The sequence below is a fragment of the Symphalangus syndactylus genome, chromosome 10, assembly GCF_028878055.3.
Source record: "Symphalangus syndactylus isolate Jambi chromosome 10, NHGRI_mSymSyn1-v2.1_pri, whole genome shotgun sequence".
In the NCBI taxonomy this organism is placed as follows: Eukaryota; Metazoa; Chordata; class Mammalia; order Primates; family Hylobatidae; genus Symphalangus; species Symphalangus syndactylus.
The window spans coordinates 77,390,096-77,411,614 of NC_072432.2; the positions used below are offsets into that span (position 1 = coordinate 77,390,096).

Genomic DNA, 21,519 nt, shown 5'->3' on the forward strand with positions numbered 1-21,519 from the left:
AAGAAATTTGTAAAATATGGTCAGGGTCTTTATACCTAAAATACCTGTAAGACTAAATGGAATACATTATAGGGCTCAAGGATATGTATGTAACAAACTCAATGTAGATCAAAGTAGCATTTGTGGCCCACTGACGGGTCATGAATGTACTTTTAAGTGTTCATAAAGTGATATAAATGTGATTAAAATCCATATATTTAAATTTCTGTACATAAATTAGGGCTACTTACTGATAATATAGTAAATCAAGTAACACATTCTAAAATTCAGTATTCATTAGTTAATTTAGTGAGATGTTGGTATAGTGTAAGTATTCAAATTCAATATTCCATCAAGAAGTCTGGATATCTGATACAACTCATACTTTGCAAAACTCCCCCACTGGGCATAGGAATATCTAAGATAGCTAGAATTCCTATAATGTTCCAAAGGGACATTATTTTAATCAAATAATAAAATACAATGAAAATAAAAATAAATGATACTATGTGTCATTCACAGTATCTTGCAGGTTACAATTTTTCACCTATTATGCTCTTATAATAGTATGTTTGTAGAATTACTATTGTTTTATTCTGTTAATCATGGGTTCTTATGTAATTACTTTGTTGTTATTAAGTTTCCTTCTCCATCTTTGTTACCACACAATATTGTTTCTATAAGAAAAAAGTCAGAGTTTGATGGACCTCTGAGGTTTTATGATTCACTTAAATGTATCATGGTGACAAAAGTTTGAGATCTACTAAATTAGGTAATTCATTTTCTTCATTAATACATCTTCAAAACTAAGGATACAAGTATTGACTTTAATTACATCTATCAGTGATCATTATGAATAGCAAAATTAGTCATCAAATAGAGAAAAAAATGAAATAATGGTACTGGTATTTTTATATTGTAATTCCATTTCTTTTTTTTCTGTGTAGTTATACAAGCATAGTTTTCAATATTAATTATTGCATTATTGGAGTGGGAAACGAAAAGGTGGAAAAGAAGGCCTACGTAATTCTCTTATATAAAAATTTATTGATATCAAAGCGTAGGAAAAAATTAAACATTTTCTTTATGTGCAGTAATGAAAAAGTTGAAAATGTAGATGACCAATTAGTCAAAATGTAATTATTCTCAATACAAAAGATAAAGAAGAAGGCCAGGCGGATGGCTCACACCTGTAATCCTAACACTTGGGAGCCTGAGGTGGGCAGATCACTTGATCTCAGAAGTTCGAGACCAGCCTGGGCAACACGGTGAAACCCCATCTCTACAAAAAATAGCCAGGCAAATTCATCTGCCCATATATGTGTCAACAACAGTGCAGTTTTATAAATCAATAAGTAAAATAAGAAAATCTCTAATGAATTCCCTTAAAAATAGTAACTGTATTTTAGCATTTAAGAATTGTTTTTTGTTTTTTTAAATGAACAATAAACTTAATCTTTCAAAAGAGCCCTGGAACTCAATGTTTAACAACAAAAATATTGGAAGGAAAAAAACTGAAGTGCAAATAGGTTATAAAAATATTTGTAGGCTGAGCGTGGTGGCTCACACCTGTAATCCCAGCACTTTGGGAGGCCAATGCAGGAGGATCCCTTGAGCTCAGGAGCTAGAGACCAGCCTGGGCAACATAGGGAAGCCCCATGTCTACAAAATTAAAAAAGCAAAACAAAACAAAAATTCTCAGGGCCCACGGTGGTCCCTGCTACTTGACGGGTTGAGGTGGGAGAATTGTTTCATCCTGGGAGGTTGAGGCTATAGTGAGACATGGCCATGCCACAGCACTTCAGCCGGGGTGACAGAGTAAGACCTTGTCTTTAATGCATAAATAAATAAATAAATACGTTTATAGTAAAAATACAAAAAGTATATTTTTAAAGTAAAATAAAAACTGCCAAAACAAATTATTTTCTGACCCTCTATTCTTTTTTTTTTTTTTTTTTTTTTTTGCTGTTTCCCAAGCTGGAGTGCAGCAGCACAATCACGGCTAACTGCAGCCTTGAACTCCTGGCCTCAAGCAGTCCTTCTGCTTCAGCTTCCCAAGTAGCTAGGACTACAGACCCTCTCTTCAACTTAAAGTGAATAAATCATAGCAAAAATGTTTCATTCTTTCAATGATTCTTTGCACACTTGTTATTTTCTGAGGAAATAAAAGATGAATCTTATACAGCTCTTGCCCTCATGGGGTTGGGGCGAGGTGCATAGAAGATCACATGAGTTCAACAATTCAGCTGTTGAACAGGAATGTGTATGAGGCATTATGGGAATACAGAACAACTGGAAAGGTGAGAGAGGGCAAGAAGAAGTAACCACCAAGTGAAACCTTAAAAGGTAAGTTGAGGAATACAAGGTACAATGGAATACTAATGGGTGCTATTGAGGGGAAAGAATAAGCCAAGAATATGATACATAAAAAGTAAGGTCTAGAATAAACATGGTTTGAGTAGACATAGTACTAGGTACAACAAGAAGAAAAAACATTTTTTATACCTTCAGAATCCAATATTGCCACCTGCATATCCATGTGTTTGTGTCTAGGTATCTCCATCCGCTTATCTATCCATCTATTATTTCAGTGATTGTTCATTCAGCCTATATATTCATTTGTTCTTTGATGAACATTTGAATCTCTATAGTCCTGTGCTAAGGTCAGTGTTGAATAAAATACTTTCTAATAAGAGGGAGCTTATACACTAGCCATGGAAAGACTTATTAAAAATTTAACTGTACAAATATATAATTTTAATTTTGTTGAGAGCAATACAGAATCCCTGTGTGGTAGAGTAGTTTGAAGACATTTTAACCTGGCATATGTGATTCGGGAATAATTTAGGAAATGCTTCTCCGAGGAAGAATGTTTTATTTGAGATGGAATAGAAAGAAGAAATTAGATTGGGATGTGGGTAGGGGCATCTGGGCAGTGTGAACAGCTTTTAGGAGGGAGGGGCATGGAGTCTTAGGGAAACTGCACAAAGGGCACCATATCTGGAGTTTAGGCAGCTGGAGAGGTGAGCAAGGAGAAGATTAAGTAGTTCTGGTTTAGAAGTCATGATGAAGATTTGGGGAATTATGTTAAGAATAATGGGAAGGTCCTGAAGAGCTTAAATAGAATCCGTCTAATTAGGTTTGTATTTGAAGTCAAATTCAGGGGAAAGGATTAGAGGGTTAAGGAGTGAATGAAAGGAGACCTGGGTGATGAGAAATTGCTATGGATTGGGGTAGTAGGCATGGAGAGAAGTGAAAACAGTGGCCTGGCCTGAGAGGAATTTACAGTTACCCCTGACAGGACTAGTGTCTGACCAGGTGCGGGAGGGGAAGGAAAGGGAGGCACCAAAAGCCATCCTTGAGTTTCTGGTTTTCCTGACTCCACAGTGCTACCATTAACTGATTTCTCCCATAGCTGCTCCCAGTTCAGTTTCATGGCCACATTTTCTGTCCAGCTGTAACGGCCCACATCCCCTCCAGTGGCATCCAAAGTGAATCTCTTTCTGATCCCCCTGTTTACTTCTCTCACTCCAGTTATTGTAGACTATAATCATCTTATTTCCATATAAAATATACATATATGTATACATATATGTTGAATGTGCCTCAAGTTTTCTGTGCACATAGGCAGGGCTGAAATACATTTATTCCACATCTCATAGCTTAAAGACCTCATTAACTTCTTTTACTAAATTCTACTAAATTTTTTCTCAGAAATAAGCACATACACACTGAGAAACGTTATGAGTTTTGTGAGGATTAGTAAATTAATGCCTATATTGATACGGTGGGATTATATCTAGGACTTGAATCAGGGAGAGAAAACCCGGTAGCTTTAGTTACAAATAATAATTATGACAGAGACAGATAACATTTTAAATTTTGATACAAGTCAAAACAATTTTTTTTTTTTTTTTTTTTTTGAGACAGAGTCTCGCTCTGTCGCCCAGGCTGGAGTGCAGTGGCGCGATCTCGGCTCACTGCAAGCTCCGCCTCCCGGGTTCACGCCATTCTCCTGCCTCAGCCTCTCTGAGTAGCTGGGACTACAGGCACCCGCCACCACGCCCAGCTAATTTTTAGTAGAGACGGGGTTTCACCATGGTCTCGATCTCCTGACCTCGTGATCTGCCCGCCTCGGCCTCCCAAAGTGCTGGGATTACAAGCGTGAGCCAACGCGCCCGGCCAAGTCAAAACAATTTTTAAAAAATCAGCATTGAGACTTTATCATATCAACCACTAATCAAGGGCCAAAACAATTTATAAAGGAATTACACGTAGTGTTGAAGTACATAGCTACCATTTCTTTGAAAGATCTGTCCATTTTACTATAAATCTGAGTCAGGTGGGTATATAAGCAACAAAATGCATCTATCTTACAATTAAACATAAGTTAAATAAGTCTAAAATTTTGGAATTGCCACCAATCTCTGATAAAATAAAGAAGCAATTTACTTTCATTTCATGCTAGATCTAAGGAAGATAAAACGGGGAATTTAAGATACAGGAGACAGGATTCAACCCAGTTTCTAGGGGAAATAACTAACTTGTTGTCAAATGTTGTAAAATGTCAAATGTTGTAAAATGGCAACATTATTTCTAGATTTTCACATCCTTCTTTAGAAAGTACAGGAATAACCTCACAGTATCTGAAAATCTATCAGTAACTTGTATACAAACAGAAACAGAGGCACTTTGGTTTGTTAGAAATAGGGAGAGACTATTCTCACCGTTACAATATAGACAATTCTTTTTCATGTAATAGTGGAATCAGCCAATGGAGTAGGAAGCTGACTTCCCTTTGCATATAAATAATAAAGAAGCTATACAGAACTATACTACCACCAAACTTGAAGTGAAAAAAGACAGGTGAAATTATAAAGCACAATGCATTCTTTAAAAGTATGCAAAATCGTCTCCTTTTTGAAAAACTGAGTGCAAGCTGGAGATCAAGCTGAGGCAAGAGAGTATGATTTTTACAGCAGTCATTAAGATAGGTGAGAAACGGGATATTTTGCTGTATATGTTTCAGGAGGCGTGGCTCTGAGCCAGCTTGTTGGCTTTCAATAAAAACTGTAAACTTTTTAAAAAAGATTAATTTGAAGACATATATATATCTTCCAACGTATGTAGATATGTATATAGATATATATCTATTTATGTATCTATCTCTTCATTTATCCTTCTCCCTATTTTTCCATCCATTCATCCATCCATCCACGTACATCCATCAAGACTTCCATCCACCGCCTACTGGTCTTCCTTTTCCTCTCCCTTTCCCTCTCTTTTTTCTCTATCTCATTGTTGGAGTAAAGGTCCCCTTTTGTACAACTTACGCTTTTCTCCTTTCTCTTCTAAACAAATTATGTTTTTTATTAAATTTCGTCTTTATGAATGTATTCCAGCTAGTTTATTTGCAACAAATTCCTTTGTGATATTCTAACTTTAAAAGCTTACATCTTCTCTAGTGAAAAGTAATCCACTCTTTAGTGTCACACGGAATTTAATCTCTAACTTCACCAGTACATAAGTGACTCAAATTCATTTGTGAGTTGAAACTATCAAGATTCTTTACCTGTTTTCTCCCACTTGGCCTGATTGCTGGGGGAAAAAAACATAATTCATGTTTTCAAGAAAATATAAATGTAAAATTTCCTTTTTTGAACTAAAGTCAGCAACTTGGTTCATTTAGTTGAGTATAATTGCTACCTATGCAATCTATAATGGTGGTGACATACAGTGAGCACATACTGATAATAAAATTAATGATCTACTCCATTTTACAGATGGGGAAACCAATCCAGAGGTTAATGACGTGTCCACCATAACTCAACTATCAAGATCCTCAGGTCAGCGCTCTTTCCTTCAATGTCCTCAGGAGTTCTCCAGGGACACTGTAAAGATGAGAAGGAGGTTGCTACGGTCTGAATGTTTGTGTCCCTCCAAAATTCACATGTTAACATTGAATCCTCAATGTGATAGTGTTAAAAGGTGGGGCCTCTGGGAAGGGATTAGGTTATGAAGCCAGAGCCCTAATGACTGGGATTAGTGCCCTTATAAATGAGGCCCCAGAGAGCTGTCCCTTCCACCATGTGAGGATTCAGTGAGAAGGTGCTGCTGATGAACCAGAAAGCAGGCCCTCATCAGACAAAGGATCTGCCAGCACCTTGATCTTGGACTTCCCAGCCTCCAGAACAATGGTAAATATACTTCAGTTTTTTATAAGCTACCTAGTCTATGGTTTGTTTGTTTTTTTAAACCATAAACCATAGCAGTCCAAGTGGACTGAGACAGAAGTGGTTTACCCTTCACCCTTCAGGGTACATTAATTCACAAAATCCCTGAGAAGAAGAAAACTACCATTTCAAATATATACTTTTTTTTTTTTTTTTGCACGTGTATATTGTGTTTTTTTCACCTGTGTTTCCATTGGGGGTAAAAAGTGTTCCTTTGCTTTACAAGTTTGAAATTCACAAAACTATACTGGCAGCAGGGGGAGGGTAACAGGAAGAGTGAAACATTAAAGATATCTATTTGACTTCAATTTTTCAACATGGCAGATGGCAGAAAAAAATCAGTTGCAGAAATGGAAAGACATAGGAGATCAGAGCAGAGGGGTGTGGGAAAAAGGAAATCAAAGAGGGAGGAGAGGGGAGGTGAAGGGCAAAGGAAAGAGAAGGAGTTGGTGATATAGGAATTAAAAAGAAATTATTTAGGCAGATAATGAGGGTAAGAAAGTCCTCGGTAAGGTTTTCCTTTTAACGAAAAGCGGCCCAAAATCATTTCTTTTCTAACAAACAGCAGCATGTAAAATCGAGCTGCAGACGTAGAAAGGCAAGCTACAAGCTTGCACAGGTGAATGGGGCAGCTGTGCCAACAGGAGAAGGCTACCTGGGACAAGGCATGTTCAAAATGGCAGCTCCTTCCCTTTCCTAGCCATGTGTACAGTAAGGAGCAGGCAACATGGCCTGCCAAGTGGAAAGCCTATTTGCATAATAAGATTAGGGTGGTGGGGCATGGTGGCTCACTCCTGTAATCCTAGCACTTTTGGAGGCTGCGGCGGGCAGATTGCCTGAGCTCAGGAGTTTGAGACCAGCCTGGGCAACATGGTGAAACCTCATCTCTACTAAAATACAAAAAATTAGCCAAGTGTTGCAGTGTGTGCCTGCAGTTCCAGCTTCAGGAGGCTGAGGCAAGAGAATTGCTTGAACCCGGGAGGCGGAGGTTGCAGTGAGCCAAGATTGTGCAAGTGCACTCTCCAGCCTGGGTGACAGAGAGAGACTTCTTCTCAAAAAAAAAAAAAAAAAAAAAAGAGTGAGGTTTCTAGACTTCCAGCCTTCCCGGCAGGCTACGTAAATGTCACATCTGGTCCAACCAATCTTGGGCCTTACATAAATAGGATACCATCTCCTCAAGCCTGCCTATGAAATCTGGTGCACTACCACTCTGGGCTGGAATTTCCATCTAGAGCCCCTCTCTCTCTCACAAGAGAGAGAGAGCTGTTCTCCTTTCTCTTCTTTTGCCTATTAAACCTCTGCTCCTAAACTCACTCCTTGTGTGTGTCTGTGTCCTCAATCTTCTTGGCTCTAGATGATGAGCCATGGATATTTACCTTAGATAACAACGCTGATTCAATGGGAAAAAGAAGAAGGGTGAGAGAAGGGAGTGGAGAAAAGCCAAGGACTATGTTGGGTACCTTCCATTTGCTAGTTCAGGGCTACTCTCTACCCTCCTCCATCCTGCCTTCTGCCCTACGAGGTAGACTTACATGATAGTCATTAAGTGTGTTCTTCTTTGGTTTCTGGTTGGGTTTGGCCAGTGGGGTGGCTTGGCAGGTAAATAGAGGGTAGAGTGTAAGTAAGGTCAGGGTATTCATTCTCCTGGATTCCTTTCTGAAAGGCCACCTGGGGCTAAGCTGTGTCCCTTGCCTTAAGATCATCTTTCTTCCCAAGGACAAATTGCTCCTTATTTTTGGTCACTCCTTTGATCTGGTACCCTACAGGCCTGGGATTGGGAACAGCTACTCCCCTGCTACAAGCTCTGGGTTCCTGCTCAATCCCTTGCAGTTTGCCTTTACTGCCCCAGTACCATTGTAAACAAAACCTCCTGAGTGTTCCATCTGTGTGGACTCCGGTACTACACAGGTATTACAGTGAGAGGAAGGAGATGAGAAAAGGGATGAATTCTACGAAAGACAGCTGGGGAGGAGGGGGATAAAATATAGACAAATAATCCTATGAACGCTACAACAGATTCTTGAAGTTTTCAATACTAATATTTAAAAGTGTTAGAGTTTTGTGGTAAAGAAACCTGCTCAACTATCATTTGTAGTCAATGAGTAGCATAAACATTTGGAGGCATAAGGGACACGACCAAGTAAAAGAGTAGGCAGAGTGCAGAGGGACAGCATAGGTAACTGAGTGTAAGGCTATGAAGCCAATCATAAGCTATCCATGGTTTAACCAGTGTTGTGGTTAAGTATGATGTCTTGATGAAGGTAGTCCCAACTGAAATACTAGCTCCACCACTGACCTTGGGCAAGTTACATAAGCTGATTCAGAGTGCTCAAAAGCCTCTTGTTACACTTTTTAAGGTTTTGTAAATTTTTGAATAATCAATCTAAGGTTTTTTTAATAAGTTCCAATCAACTAAGTTCTTTAAGTTTAAATATAATGATCACATAACATAGTTTTACGGACTCTACAGGATGAAACAAAATGATCTGGAAGAATAGGAGGTATTTTTTTACAAAACAAAAACATCCTGTCCATAAATCAAATGGACAACAGCTGTCTGGTCTTTGAAAGGAATTATCTTTTGTCCTAAGATTAGCTGGGCTGCAGAGAAAAGAAAAGAATTAAGCATCATTATCGGTTAAAGTCACCTAGTAATTTCTACAATAAAATGGTCCAACTATATTCAGAAATTATCGTGAAAACATTCAGCCTTCTAGAAGAATTATTATTGAAATTATATTCACCCCTGGGCTAAGTATCTAGGGACTGTTTTTAAAGAATTGCTAATGTAGGGAGATATGCTACTCATCTCTTAATCTGATCACATCCAGCAAGAGTTATTTGCCCTGGGGTCTGAGCTACATTGTAATAAAATCAAAGGACATAAAAACTGTGGCAGGAACAGTGCTGAAACTGGAGAAGCATCATTATGAATAGCAACAAGTATGGAGATGCATATGTAAGAGGGTAACTAGAGTCAATATAACCACTATTCTTCCATGATTTAGGGTAAATAGATAGTTATGGCTCATCTGCTAAATGATCTACTGGGTAGATATTTATGGATTATTATACAGTATATTATTGAGGATAAGTCTGGTTAAAAACAAATAGAGAAAAGAGCAAATGGCACAGGCAGGCTTTTAGTAAGGCCATCACTTGTAATATTTCTCGGGAAAATCTCTCTCAGAAATTCCTCAGCATAGCTAATGTGCCATAGAAGGACTCTCCATTTTAGGAGTGCATAAATCCACATAAATTGCTATAATAAGGATTCATCCCATAACCCTTTTGGCATAAATGCACATCTGGTCTCTGTTTGTAATGAAATCAATTCAAAGCCCCACAGTGCATTAATAATAAAAATGTTCAACATATTGCAACCAAATAAGCCCTGAATATTTGAGTCTGCAAGATTCTGTCACACGTGTGTACTTTTAACGTTGATAAATGATTAGGTTACAGAACATTTATTAGATGGCTTAAGATTCCCAAGGTAGACTTTGAAAAATTATAATTATTATTTCCACAAGAAAACTCATATGTATGTATGCTAGAAACTTTTACTTGCTTAATTTATAATGCCTCTTGGACTTTTATATCTGTAGTTCACAATACCATAGACATTTTATTAATAATAAAATTATTATAAGCAATATAAGGAAATTCATGGATTTGCATTTTAAAAACAACAAAATTCTAGAATTAGCTCATAACATATTAGAGGTTGTCATTAAATGTGAAATTATATCAAAATGGTAGAATTTTTCTACATTGATTTTAAAAGAATTCTTGACTGTTTTGTTTCCAACAGCTATCATCAACAACAGATGATATAGTTTTAGCAAAGACTTTGTCAGTCACAAGATTTACCTTCTGTGTTATATGATTGACCCAAGGAGAAGAACAGTTGCTGAGATCTGGTCCTTGGGGATCCCAAATTCCATCAGGAGCAAGGCATAGATAAGTTGATACACCTATAATAATGAGAGAAATGTATCTGTTTCTTTTTCTTAGAATGACTTCACATCCATGGTATATTTTAAAATGAGCAAAGGTAAAAATGAGACAATTAAATTGATATAATGTTTATTAAAACGCCAGATACAGGCCGGGCGCGGTGGCTTACGCTTGTAATCCCAGCACTTTGGGAGGCCGAGGCGGGCGGATCACGAGGTCAGGAGATCGAGACCACGGTGAAACCCCGTCTCTACTAAAAATACAAAAAATTAGCCGGGCGTGGTGGCGGGCGCCTGTAGTCCCAGCTGCTTGGAGAGGCTGAGGCAGGAGAATGGCGTGAACCCGGGAGGCGGAGCTTGCAGTGAGCCGAGATCGCGCCACTGCACTCCAGCCTGGGCGACAGAGCGAGACTCCGTCTCAAAAAAAAAAAAACACCAGATACAGTGCCAGTAAGCATTTAGCACTAGAGAAATGTAGTACTCCAAACAAAAACATACAGTATGTTTGAAGCACTTGTGGGAGCCACATTAGGTATAGGGACTATTATTATTATTATTATTATTATTATTATTTTTTGAGATGGAGTCTTGCTCTGTTGCCCAGACTGGAGTGCAGTGGCAAGATCTCGGCTCACTGCAATCTCTGCCTCCTGGGTTCAAGTGATTCTCCTGCCTCAACCTCCCAAGTAGCTGGGACTATAGGCATCCCCCACCACACCCAGCTAATTTGTGTATTTTTAGTAGAGACAGGGTTTCACCATATTGGCCGGGCTGGTCTCAAACTCCTGACCTCGTGATCTGCCTGCCATGGCCTCGCAAAGTGCTGGGATTACAGGCGTGAGCCACCGTGTCCAGCTGAGGACTGTTTTTAAAGAATTTCATGGGTGAGATGATGTGATATGTGCCTCCATGGAGGTTAGTGCTTGACTTTGTAGAGGCAAGGTAGCAGTTGAGTCTTCAAATAAGTGTGCGGGTTTTTCAGAGAAAAAACAAGGTGGAAAAGGACATTCCAAGTGGAAAAATATATGTTCTTTGGGAAACTTCAGGTTTTTTTGAACTGGGGTCTACTGGACTGGGGAGTTGTATTTAATGAAAGTAGAAAAGTAAACCAGATCATAAACTCCCTTGTCTATCATCTGTGGGAGCTGGAAAATTAACGAGAATATTAAAAGAGGAGACAGATGATGAGCAAATTTGAGTTTTGGAATGATACCTCTGGCAGGAACATGGAAGATGAATTTCAGAGAGTAATGGCGTGACGGTGAGGAAGCTATTGCAATAATTCAAGTGAGAGACTGTGGGGGCCTAGACAAAGGCATAACAGAATGGACAGAGATGGGTAAAAATGAGACTGGGGTGTATTGACAGTAATCCCTGAGGGCTTCAGAAAATATCTTTTTCAATTGTCACAGAAAAATAATGACACATTTCTGTAGAGCAAAGTGCTTTCAAACAAAGTGTTTCACTAATCTTCAAAACAAAGGTCTGCAGTAGGGGGCTATTACTATTTTTCTTTTAGAAATAAAGGAACTGAGACCAGAACTAAGAAAACAGAGCTAAGAAAAAAGATGGTTTCCAACTGTTCTCTGATTCCAGGATCACAGAAAACTTTACAAATAAATATTCTCCCTCTTTTTCCTAAATAAAATGAATATTTTTGAATATTTTAAAATATTTTGGTGGAAAAGAAGTGTATTTTTTATAAAAACCAAGATACCCTTTGGTCTTCCCACCCATCATTTCCTATACCATGGAATATGAAATGATATACCCATATCAGAACTTTCTAAGAAAAACTTTTTCCCTTAAAGTATCCAAATCAATAATACCTAAGGAGAAAGTCCCTGAGAATACTGGGTGACATACGTTGTGAATTTCTCTTATTTACATATTTTAGAGAATAATGCAAATGTGCCAAGTATTCATTTACAAATACCAATGTATGTAACAATAAGAAAATCAGAATACCTTTGCTTAAGCAAAATAAATAATAATATGGTTACCATGTGAAGATATTATGAATGAGATCAGTAATAAAATAGGCAAAGAAGGCCAGGCACAGTGGCTTATGCCTATACTCCCAGAACTTTGGGAGGCTGAGGCAGGCTGATCATCTGAGGTCAGGAGTTTGAGATCAGCCTGGACAACATGGCAAAACCTGTCTCTACTAAAAATACAAAAAAAAATTAGCCGGGCGTGGTGGTGGGCGCCTGTAATCCCAGCTACTCAGGAAGCTGAGGCAGGAGAATCACTTGAACCCTGGAGGTGGAGGGTGAGCCAAGATCATGCCGCTGCACTCCAGCCTGGGCGACAGAGTGAGACTCCGTGCAGCATGGTCCCTGACAGCGTTAAGAGCCTTTGACCATCAGAGGACAACTACAATGGCTGATAAAAAGGAGAGTCAAACTTTCTCTTTTGTTACATGTTAGGTCATTTCCATGATAATCTAATATAGAAGTCCTCGACCTCATTTTCTGCAATCAATATCTGATGGTTGGTGACAAGCATGAGACTAACTCCCAGCAATCAATTGATCCCTTCTGGACTGCTGCATAGAAAAGCTGAGCCTCTAGAGTAGCCAGAATATCTACAGCCTAACTTTACCTTGACCCAGAAACCTGAAACTATGAGGGCAAAGTGCAGGTCTCACAGGTTACCTGTGACTTAATCAGGTTACGTTTTCAAACTCTGGAAAATAGATAGCTTTAAACTGTAATTTAGCTGAGTTCAGAATTTAGTCAAATGTGAAGTAATAAAATATGTTGTAATAAAAAAAAGAGGAAAGAAAGAAAGAGAAAGAAAGAAAGAAAAAGAAAGAAAGAAAGAAAAAGGAAGGAAGGAGAAAGAGAGAGACAAGGAGGGAGGGAGGAAGGGAGCGAGGGAGGGAAGGACGAAGGAAAAGGAAAAGAACACTAGAAAATAAAGCCAAAGTAACACAACAGTTTTAACTTAGTGCTTTAGCACAGACTTACCTATAGTTCCTGCAGGGCATGGCTGCTTTGCTATCTGTCCTTGACGAGTCTTAAACCACATGATTTCTCGGGCTTCCACAGCCTCACAGCTCTCTTCAAGAGCTGGGATTTGGGACGATGCTGATGGAAGGTGTGTGGTCATGTCATCAAGCACCTCGACAGCTGGAGATGGGGTGCTAGTATTCCGGTTTCTTCTTCCTGACGCTGACGGGGTGGTACTCCTTCCTGGGCTCAAAGTTGTGGTCCGAAGGGTGGTGCTGGTGGTAGTGCTTCCCATGCCAAGAGGTCCTGTGGTAGAGATATCTGAAATAAAATTAGAAAGAAAACACCTACATTGCTTGTTCACAGTAGGACCTCAAGATGTCCTAGTACTGTAGAAATTATTTTTATTTGACAGTTCAAAGAGCTTTAAAGCTCTAGAAGTCCTCAACCTGATTTTCATTTTAAACATGGCAAAAATAAGCCAATACCAAGGTATCAGGATGCCACTTGAGTATCAAAACAACCACCTGACCACTGCCAAACACAGGCTTTTTAAGGGTTCTTCGAAACTCAAATCCCAGAAAGCAAAATTACAGCACAACTCAACTCTTCAGTAAGCTTCTTAATGCTCTCAGCCTTTTTGACAATTAGAGGATTAAAACTTTAAGCCCTCTCCTTAGAATTATCAAACTTTGTAAAGAAGGGAGAACTATATATAAAATTTTACTTTCACATGAAGTGTAATATGGATTTCTAAATATGCAGCAAACAAGTGAGAGGACAAAAAAAAAAGGAAACAGAAATTAAACTGCTGACAAGCTAAAAAATAAAGAGCAATTCTGAATATAGTCTCCTTAAACACAAACTGGAGTAGCTTAGTGATCTACTTCATTGCTCTTAGAACTGACTCACCTTCACACAATTTTCAAATTTGATTTTCATTAATGTAAAGTGTAAGTAGTTTCCAAATAGTTACAATCCTAAATTATCCTCTAACAAGATTTTTTGAATGGGAAAATGTATTCCAAGTTCCAAATAAAATAGTTAGGTTCTTTGTTAGGTAATTGAACCTATGTTTCCAAGGAATAAGCATACTATGGAAATAACTACTGCAAAGAATCATCTTTCTGGGAAAATATATTCGTATTCTCATCATGGGAATGCAAGAGTATGCTTGTCCTTCCTGTACACAGACTGCATTCCTAGCTGTAAGATTAGAAACTACTCTTAACCTCACTTACTGGCAATAAACTGTAGGGATATTGGCTCTAGTCTGATTCAAGATCACTCATGTTTAAGAAGATGTAGGGCATTCTGATATGAGCCTCTAGCTGTTTGTAATTCATTTTCTACTTCCCTTAAAATATCATCACCTTTGCTGCCCTGAGGAGGTCCCAGGTTCGTCATAATGTATTTGGTGTATATAAAGCTTCCAAAGAAACAGGAGAGAGACAGTGAAGGGATGGGATATTTATGAACATTTAATCACTGAAATTGTAGTATTTTCTGAAGTGATGCTGTTTATTATGTGTGTTTTGCCTCTTTCTTCTATTTTCCCTCCCACTCTTCTCAACTTTCCTTCTCTTTCTCTCATGGTCCCTTTCCATATGAATGGTAATGTTCAGAATTGCATCTACCCAAATTTCATACAAGAAGGCAGAGTGTCTTATTTTCCCTCCTTCTTCCACATACACTATATCTCCCAAATAACCAAGTCTTTTTGATTCTGTCTCATGCCTCTATTTTAAATCCATCTATTTTTTCTTTCTAATCACCACTATCTACATTCAGCTCCCCATCATCAACTTTTTGTTAATGAAAGCAGTAGCTAAGCAAAATGGCAATATAGTTATTTCAATATTTACTTTTGCCAAATCAAAGCTCGTGATTCATAAAATAAAGTTGACACTAAACATATAACACAATCCCAACATAAAATTTAATAACATATTTCAAAATATTAAGTGCAATTGAAAGCTTAAAACTATACACAATAAAAATGACTCTAATATATATAATTTGCATATATAATCAATCAAATGTTTTAAAAAGAAAACATTACCTACAATCAAGAAAATTGAGTAACTTAAAAACTAAATTTTTAGAAAGTATTAGCTTAAAAAAATGTGTCAATGGTGTCACTGCTGAGATGTAAGAACATTTTGTGCTATTTTTCCAGCTGACAAATAAATCCTTTTTGACATCATACTACGTGGGGAATGCTACAGTTTAAATGCATCCCCCAAAGTTCAAGTGCTAGAAACTTCATCCCCAGTGTAGGAGTGTTGAAAAGTGGAACCTTTATGAAGGAATTAAGTCCTGAGGGCTCTGCCCTCGTGAATGGATTAATGCCATTATTGTGGGAGAGGGCTAGTTATCTTGGAAATGGGTTTCTGATAAGAGGATGTGTGTTTGGCCTCCTCCCACCTGTCCCCGCCCCTCCCCCCAACTGTATGCTCTCTTGCCCTTCTGTTCTGCCATGGGATGATGCAGAAGGAAGGCTTTTGCCAGTTGTGGGGCCCTTGACCTTGAACTTCTCAGCCTCTAGTACTGTAAGAAACTATTGTGTTTTTATAATTTACCCCGTCTTGGGTATTGTTACAGTAGTAGAAAATGAACTAAGATAGGGAAGTAGTAAGGCAATAGTTAAAAACTAACTCCAACTATTTTCTCCGACTCCTTTAATTCAAATAATGCCAGCTCTCATTTGTACTTCTGAAGGGACCGCTTTGAGCAACTTTTAATTTTTTGACAGGGACTATAATCTTTTCATTGATAATGAGCTACAGTTTTTGTTTCAAACAAAGCATTGCTATTTCTTCTTTGTCTACTTTAGTTTGATCATGTAAAAATGGAGATTCATAGCGGTTACCTGTTATTAGTTAAATAATCTCATGCTCAAATTAACTTGTTCAGGATGCCTCTGAACTAGAGTAAGAATTAATTTTAAAATAGAAGCTCTGTTTTTCAATTGTCTTCTTTCCCTTCTTGAGGATTATGTAGGTACTGACGAATGCTTTCTAAATGAATGTACCTTTCTTCGATTAGGTATTTTAATTAGCATATAACTTTCTGGGAGAAGAAAAGATTTGTTCAGCAATCATTTTCACTACGACAAACTACATAGTTACACACGTGGTGCAAGATTTCTCCAGCCTATTGTCCCAACTGCACAAATCATGCACAACGGGCCATGGCACACCACCACAAGATTTTTGCTTGCTGTGTGATATACGTATTTTAGCATGGGTTTAATAATGTATCTTTATCCTCTATTTAAATGGTTTAGATTTCAGATTTATAAAGATAATAGAATGAAACCAAACATAATTTAACAACAGCACCAGTACCATGTAATGAAAATTAACGTTCTTTATTTTTTTTCTAAAATTACCCTATTCAAATCATTCTCTACCTTTTTCCAGAGATACTCTTAGAGTATAAATTGGAATATGTTAGTTTACTGATTAAAGTGCTTAAATGGTTTCTGTCTGCCCTTCAAACAAAAGCTGAATTGTTTTCTTCATGCCCAAGCTCTTCATGAATTTCTCTCTCCAACTCATTATAATGCTTCCTCATCTTTTAAGTATATTCTTTAAACCATACAAAATTACCAGTGGTTCCCCAGCTGCACCCTGTTCTTTCTGCCTCAGGGCCTTTGCACATCCTGCAATGTGTTCTTGCCACCATTTTCACCTGACTAACTAACTCCTATTTATCCTTTCAGCTTAGCTTGGATGTTATTTCTATCAAGAAGCCTTTCCAAATTTACCAAGACTGGGTTATTCACTAACGTGTTGTTAGGATTAATTCCTTAGCTTTTAGTATTGTGCCCGACTAGGAGTAAATGAGCTCTCAGTAAAGGTAGGTGAACATCAGGACTACGTCAAGAAGGCAGTGGAGAATATAGTATCCCACAAAAAGAGAAGCATCACAAAAGAAGAGAAAGGATAAATAGTGGGACATGCATATGGGGTGGTTAAGAGTTTGTACAATTAATAGACTGAAAAAATCATTTCTTAAATGCATTTTACATTGTCCATTAGACAAAGTGGAAACATTCAGGAAGAAAATAAAGCTCCCTCTCCCCCAAATGATCCTATCTCAGAACAATTAGATTTAAAGTGAATATACTCTTATGAAGCAATAACAATGATATGATATTTTTTAAAAACTTCAATTTCTTATGAAATACATTGGAAGGACTTAGTTTAATAGACATACTAATGTTAGGGATCAATATAGAACTTATTTTCATGGAACTGTGCCACAGAGAGACGTCTACAAGCAGGGTCATACCATTCCATTTAACTTTAAGCAGAATTAAAATCGATTTTAAAGGCTGTCCCTGATCCCCCATACCCACCCTTCCATTTACTGCTATGTAAGACTACCGCAGGCTCTGTTCAATGCCAATTTTTGGCAGAATAGGTCCTAGTTATAGACATGCTGTCACCAGCGCCCAAGAAAGGATTCATCTTATTGCTAAATACAAGAGAAAAAAATCCAGATTTGCTGAACAGTCACTGATTGGCAAAGTTCTAGCCCATATTATAGGCTATGAGAGTTTATATTCCAGCAATGGAGAGGCGATATGACACTTTTTCAATATATACTGTTATTGAATCTTACCTGATGACATAGCTAGCTTAATAAAACTATGTGTTATAAGTGCTTTGTGTCGTTGTATATCAGAGAAAAGTTATTGTCTAAAAGAAATTAAGTTTGAGTGACTATTTACATATGACATTTTATTAAAACGTTGCAATTTTCCTTAATTAGTCATTGTTTTTGTGCCCATTGTGCTTACACAGACTAGTATTTTCATAAAAATAACTAAACAAAACTCCTTCTTAGCATTTTACCCTCATAAGCTTACTTCCAAAAGAAAATTTTAATTCTCCTGTCCTTTGAAATTTACTGTTCATAACTCGTTTCTTTCTTAGAATTTGATTTATTTTGTTTAATTTTTTCCTTCAGCCTGCCTTGAAAAGAATAAACATTATTTTGAATGCAATTATGAGTTATGACTTGTGGAGTACAATAATAGAAAACAGTGAAAATAAACACTTGTAAAGTTCCTTACATTTTGCAATTTTAAATTTTTTTTTTTTTATTTTTGAGACAGAATCTCACCCAGTTGCCAAGCTGGAGTGCAGTGGTGTGATCTTGGCTCACTGCAACGTCTGCCTCCTGGGTTCAAGCGATTCTCCTGCCTCAGCCTCCTGAGTAGCTGGGATTACAGGTGCATGCCACCACGCCCAGCTAATTTTTGTATTTTTAGTAGAGATGGGTTTTCACCATGTTGGCCAAGATGGTCTCGATCTCTTGACCTTGTGATCTGCCCTCTTCAGCCTCCCAAAGTGTTGGGACTACAGGTGTGAGCCACCACGCCTGGCCCATTTTGCAATATTTTAAAGTCACTATCATCTCATTTAATTCAGACCAAAAAAACGTGTAATTATTACTATATATTCCTAGTTTCAAAAATGAGAAGATATAGGCTCAACTAGTAAGTGAATTATAATCATACAAGTAGTAACTAAACAGGCATTCTCTGACTCCATATTCCACGTTCTTAATACTTTGCTATTAAAAATGTCATTCTCAATGATTTCATGCATTATATAAGTCTTCCTTAACACTTTAAGAAGAAACTGAAGGAAATAAAAAGAATCTAGTAAAGCATTACTATTCTTGATCACAAACATTTTTATTATTTGGGATGGGCATCTTTTAAACAAATTTAATAGTTAAGACAGAATATAAAATTATACAATCAAAGATAGTCTAGGCTGGGCACAGTGGCTCATGCTTGTAATCCCAGCACTTTGGGAGGCTGAGGCAGGCAGATCACCTGAGGCCGGGGTTTGAGAGCAGCCTGGCCAACATAGTGAAACCTCATCTCTACTAAAAATAAAAAAAAAATAAATAAAAATAAATAAATTAGCCAGGGCATGGTGGCGGGCACCTATAGTCTCAGCTACTCAGGAGGCTGAGGCAGGAGAATCGCCTGAACCCAGGAGGTAGAGGTTGCAGTGAGCCCAGACTGCCCCACTGCACTCCAGCCTGAGCGACAGAGCAAGAGTCTGTCACAAACAAACAAACAAACATAGTCTAAACTTCACAAGAGAAGAAAGGTTTATCTTCTACTCAGAAAATGCATTAATTGTTTTATTCTTCTTCATATTTTCCTTTCCTCTCTAAATATGTACCTTTCTTCATGGTTTTCCCTTTACAAATCTTTCTTTTGCGCCAACTTCACTCTAGTAGACAACCTTTTGGCTGACTACAGAAGCATTTCCTTCTCCCCACCCTTTAAGCGTTCATTTTCATCGAAAGTCCACTGCTGAAAAAACCTTCCCAAGGGCCTAATAGAGGCAATAAGAAAACTGAAACCATAACAATGCTGTTAGTAGCTTTTGGCTACTTGTGCAGTGCCCTGGGTAGAAAGAGGAAATTCTGCCTGAGACCCCATGGCTATCAGTTGGTGGCAGCAGATTCGATTACACCCAGTTTTTAAAAAGAAGCCATTCATATTACCAGTCATGAAATTATCTAATTCTCTTCAGAATTCATTTTAATACTTGGCTCCATGGCCTCCCGAGATAGCGAAACTCCACAGACTATCAGCAATATGAAAGTATATTTATTTTTATAATTGGATCCATTTATACTTTCTAGTTCTCTCATGGCTAGGATATTGAGGAAACTATCTGTTTCAATAAACACAAAATTGTAATGGCTTTATCATGTAAGATAAGCAAAAATGTAAGATTTTGGGGGTCATTTATTTATACTATCTGGTGCATATTTAGCCCCTACCATGCCAGAAACTGTGCTGAATGTTTTACATATGTGCTCTCTAATTTAGTACTCCCAACAACTTTTGGGTAAGCACACTCATCTTCATTTCACAGATGAAATAGGTTAAATAATTCCCCCCAGCTTACATAGCTGGCAATTGATAGGACCATGATTCTAATCCAGGTCTATTAACAGCTCTCCCTTTCCACTAGGACAATGCTGTTGAAACTTTAACACATATGTAAACATATGGAAACATTTTAATGGATTTGGAAATTAATTTGTTCCAGATACTGCTCACATATGCTTTTATAGGCATTACTATTGTCCAGACCTGCTGGGAACTTACTGAGCATTTATTATGGGCCAGGCAATATTCTAAACACTTTACAAGGACTAACTCATTTAATTAGGACAACAAATCTGTTAGAAGGCACTATTAATTATCATTATTTTACAGATGGCAAAACTGAGTCACCAAGAGATTCAGTAATTCTCCAAAGGTTACAAATTCATAAGTAGAACAATGGAACAACATGGGCACTGTTAAGGAGACCCACTGTTTTTATTTATTTATTTATTTTCATTTTCTGAGAAGGAGTTCCACTCTTGTTGCCCAGGCTGGAATTCAATGGCGTGACGTCAGCTCATCACAACCTCTGCCTCCTGGGTTCAAGCGATTCTCCTGCCTCAGCTTCCTAAGTAGCTGGGATTACAGGCATGCACCACCACGCCAGGCTAGTTTTGTATTTTTGGTAGAGATGAGGCTTCGCCATGTTGTTCAGGCTGTTCTCAAACTCCTGACCTCAAATGATCCACCCGCCTGGGCCTCCAAAGTGCTGGGATTATATGCGTGAGCCACAGTGCCCGGCCAGGCTATTTTCTTATGGATCAAGTTCAGGTTCTCAATATTCCAAGTTATTACAGTTAAGAGTTGGGTCTTGGCCAGGCGCGGTGGCTCAGGCCTATAATCCCAGCACTTTGGGAGGCTGAGGCAGGCGGATCACCTGAGGTCAGGGGTTCCAGACCAGGCTGACCAACATGGCGAAAATCTGTCTCTACCAAAAATACAAAAATTAGCCGGGCGTGGTGGCAGGCGCCTGTAATCCCAGATACTCCAGAGGCTGAGGCAGGAGAATTCCTTGAACCCGGCAGGCAGAGGTTTCAGTGAGCCAAGATCACGCCATTGCACTCCAGACCGGGTGACAGAGCGAGACTCTGTCTCAAAAAATAAATAAATAAATAAATAATAAAAGAAAGCAGCCTGCTCACTGCAGTTGAGAGTAGAGGAAGTAATCTTTATAGAGCTAATTTATTTTTGTTTACGGCATTTTTAAATCCCCTAACTAAGGATTCAGGACCACCTAAGGAAAAAACTGTTGATTCCAGAAAGCTTGCTATAGTGTTCAGCATACAAATAAGTCAATAAACAATGAGCAAACAATAGTGTGAAATAATTTCTGGCATTTCTTGAGCATGTATTATGTACCAGGCAGTGTTCTAAAGCTCTACATGCATAACTGAAGCACAGAGAGGTTAAATAAATTTCCCAATCTCATAGCATTCACAAGTGGTAGAGCCAGAATT

The 21,519-nt window shown here is 38.1% G+C and overlaps 1 protein-coding gene across 23 annotated transcripts in view; it reads right to left on the minus strand.

Annotated features, from left to right (window-relative positions):
* Nucleotides 1-21,519, minus strand: part of ADGRL3 (adhesion G protein-coupled receptor L3) — an 873,224-nt gene that overhangs the window by 170,178 nt on the left and 681,527 nt on the right. For 14 of the 23 annotated variants that reach the window (XM_055297485.2, XM_055297479.2, XM_055297477.2 and 11 more), the window contains 2 exons: nucleotides 13,144-13,446; nucleotides 10,086-10,189 (listed from right to left, as the gene is read on the minus strand). In XM_055297485.2, coding sequence (XP_055153460.1) covers nucleotides 10,086-10,189; nucleotides 13,144-13,446 — 407 coding nt within the window. The remainder of the gene's footprint in view (nucleotides 1-10,085; nucleotides 10,190-13,143; nucleotides 13,447-21,519) is intronic. The other 9 variants (XM_055297496.2, XM_055297489.2, XM_055297484.2 and 6 more) reach the window with 1 other exon arrangement.